The sequence below is a fragment of the Bidens hawaiensis genome, unplaced genomic scaffold (assembly GCF_021521415.1).
Source record: "Bidens hawaiensis isolate Kalapana, Puna unplaced genomic scaffold, B.hawaiensis_p1.1 tig00000904_1, whole genome shotgun sequence".
NCBI lineage: Eukaryota > Viridiplantae > Streptophyta > Magnoliopsida > Asterales > Asteraceae > Bidens > Bidens hawaiensis.
Window position 1 is genome coordinate 5,450,957 of NW_027491052.1, and position 2,907 is coordinate 5,453,863.

General features: G+C 39.0%; 1 protein-coding gene across 1 annotated transcript; it reads left to right on the forward strand.

The window, feature by feature from the left end:
- The first annotated feature begins 1,352 nt into the window (after positions 1-1,352).
- Positions 1,353-2,474, forward strand: LOC143546373 (uncharacterized). Its single transcript, XM_077038057.1, has 2 exons — positions 1,353-1,725; positions 1,960-2,474. The coding sequence occupies exons 1-2, from the start codon at positions 1,353-1,355 to the stop codon at positions 2,472-2,474; spliced, it is 888 nt and encodes a 295-aa protein (XP_076894172.1).
- Positions 2,475-2,907: the final 433 nt, after the last annotated feature.

A 2,907-nucleotide genomic window follows, 5' to 3' on the forward strand; every position in this document is an offset into this window, starting at 1 on the left:
GATCAAAATCAATTAAGATGGGTAGAGACGGACAAAGTGAAAACAAGCTAATAATTGTAAGAAAACGATGCTTTGAACTTTGCTTGTTTATAAATCATGATAATCACCATTTTTCTTTACATGATTAGCCAAGAGATAAAGTGCTTAATCGCACAAATTGGAAGAATAGTAAGTATTCACTTTCACCACATTGACAAATTTGAAAAGGTAGTTGACCACTTGACCTAAATGGTCAGTTACTAACTTACTATTTTGGAATATTTTAAGTGATCTATCTCCGTTTCAAAACTTTATATATACATGATTAAAACTCTTAACACCCATTACATCTCTTATGCATGGACAAAACACATAATTATTAAGTCATGGGTATAAAAATCATTATGTTACAATATGATTGGGCTCAATCTTTGACCTTTGTTTTCCCAAACAGTCATCTTTTTATAATTATATTGTTCATCATGCTTCATTTTGATAATATTCAAATACATCCGATAAATAACAGTACCTTAAGATCCATTTCATCTCGCCTTTAATTTGTTTAACAAATTATTATATTATTGTTGGGTTTTTTACGAGATAAAAGGCTCATGCTTTCAAAGGACGTAACTAGCTAGGTGACAAATGTGACCTATGAGTTGTAATAAAATGTATATAATGGGTCAGAATGAGTTAAACTAAAAAAAGAAAATAATTGAAACGAGTTGACAATTCTTGAGTTTTTTACTTTTTTTTTTGAACGAGAAAAACGAAGGAATCGTTTTAGTTTTTTTTTACTTTTTTAGTTTTTTATTTATATTTCGAGTTATGTGGCGAAAAAAATTACTCAAGTGGCGAAGGAGACTCTAGGGGTGACAACAGGAAAAGCTAGTGGGTATAAGAAGTCCTGGTGGTGGAATGAGATAGTGCAAAACAAGATAAGGGATAAACAATGGAGCTTTAGGGAGCTTATGAGATGCACAAACGAGGAGGAGCGAGTCGGTTTGAGGGAGACATACAAAAAGGCCAAGAGAGAGGCGAAAAAGGCAGTATCAGAAGCAAAGAACATGGCTTATAAACGGATGTATGAACGTCTAGAAACAAAGGAGGGGGAAAACGATATGTTTAAGATTGCCAAAGCCATGGAGCGTAGAAGGCAAGATCTAGGGGTGGTGAAGTTTATAAAGGGAGAGGATGGGCGCATATTGGCAAAGGAGCAGGACATCAAGTTGAGATGGCAAACATACTTCCACAATCTTTTCAACAGCGGGAGCGTTCACCAACAGCAAAATGAGAACACAACTATACAACAAAGGAATAATTGCTACTGTAGACGTATCACACAGGAAAATGTGAGGAACGCACTTAGGAAGATGGGAAGGGCTAAGGCAGTTGGCCTGGACAACATACCGATCGAGGTATGGAAGTGTTTGGGAGAGGAAGAAGTTATGTGGTTAACCACTTTGTTTAATACTATTTTAAAAACCGAAAAGATGCCAGATCAATGGAGAAGCAGTGTAGTAGTCCCTATTTATAAGAACAAAGGAGACGCCCAATGTTGCGGTAATTACAGAGGAATCAAGCTTCTAAGCCACACGATGAAGCTATGGGAAAGAGTTATTGATGTTAGACTTAGACGGGAAACTCAGGTCAAAATGAACCAATTTGGTTTCATGCCGGGACGGTCAACTACAGAGGCAATACACATCCTAAGAAGATTAATGGAAAAATATAGAGATAAAAAGTGTAGCCTGCACATGGTGTTTATTGACCTAGAAAAGGCGTACGACAGTGTGCCACGTCAGCTCCTTTGGGTTTGCCTAGAGAGTAGAGGTGTTCGTGGAAAATATATAAAGATAATTAGGGATATGTATGCCAAGTCTAAAACAAGCGTGCGTGCACATGTTGAGGACACGGACTTCTTCCTAGTAGAAGCAGGCCTTCACTAGGGATCAGCATTGAGCCCGTTCCTTTTTGCAGTAGTCCTAGATGAGTTGTCAAAGTTGATTAAGGATACTGTTCCTTGGTGCATGCTTTTCGCCGACGATATCGTGTTGATCGCAGAGAGTAAACAAGATCTGAATATGAGGCTAGAGGATTGGCGTTCTGCTCTAGAGAGTAAAGGTTTGAAGATTAGTCGGTCAAAGACGGAGTATCTTTACTGTGGCTTTGGTGGGGTAAACGATGATGAAGATGTCCAAATCGCAATTAAAGGCCAGGAGGTTCCGCAGTCAACCAAGTTCAAATACTTGGGATCGTTTGTGCAAAGTGACGGGACCATAGATAGTGATGTAGCCCATCGTGTCCAAGCAAGATGGTGTAAATGGAGAGCTGCCACAGGGGTATTGTGCGACAAGAGGTTCCCTACTAAATTAAAGGTAAAATTTTATAGGGTTGCGATTAGACTTGCGATGCTATACGGAACAGATTGTTGGGCCATCAAGAAGACACACATGCGCAAGTTGGAGGTAGCAGAGATGAGGATGCTAAGGTGATGTGTGGACACACAATGTTAGACCGAATAAGAAACGACGCTTTTCGGGAAAGACTGGGGGTGGCTACTATATCAGATAAGATAAGGGAAGGCAGATTGAGATGGTTTGGACATGTAAAAAGGAGACAGACAACGGCTCTCGTTAGATCAGTGGAAAGCCTTATTATAGAGGGGAGGAGGGGTAGAGGTAGACCCAAATTAACTTGGGATGAGAGGATTAGGCGTGATTTGCTAGAGTTGCACCTCTCTGAGGACATGGTTGAGGATAGGAGTTCTTGGAGACGTAAAATTAATGTTAAAGACCTTTAGAATGACGGGCTATTATTATTACTATCCCTTTTGCTATTGCTATTGCTTTTGTGGTGGGTGTTGTGGTTGTTGTTAGTATTACTATCGTTCTTACTATTAATTCTACTTTTAGAATTATTATTTTC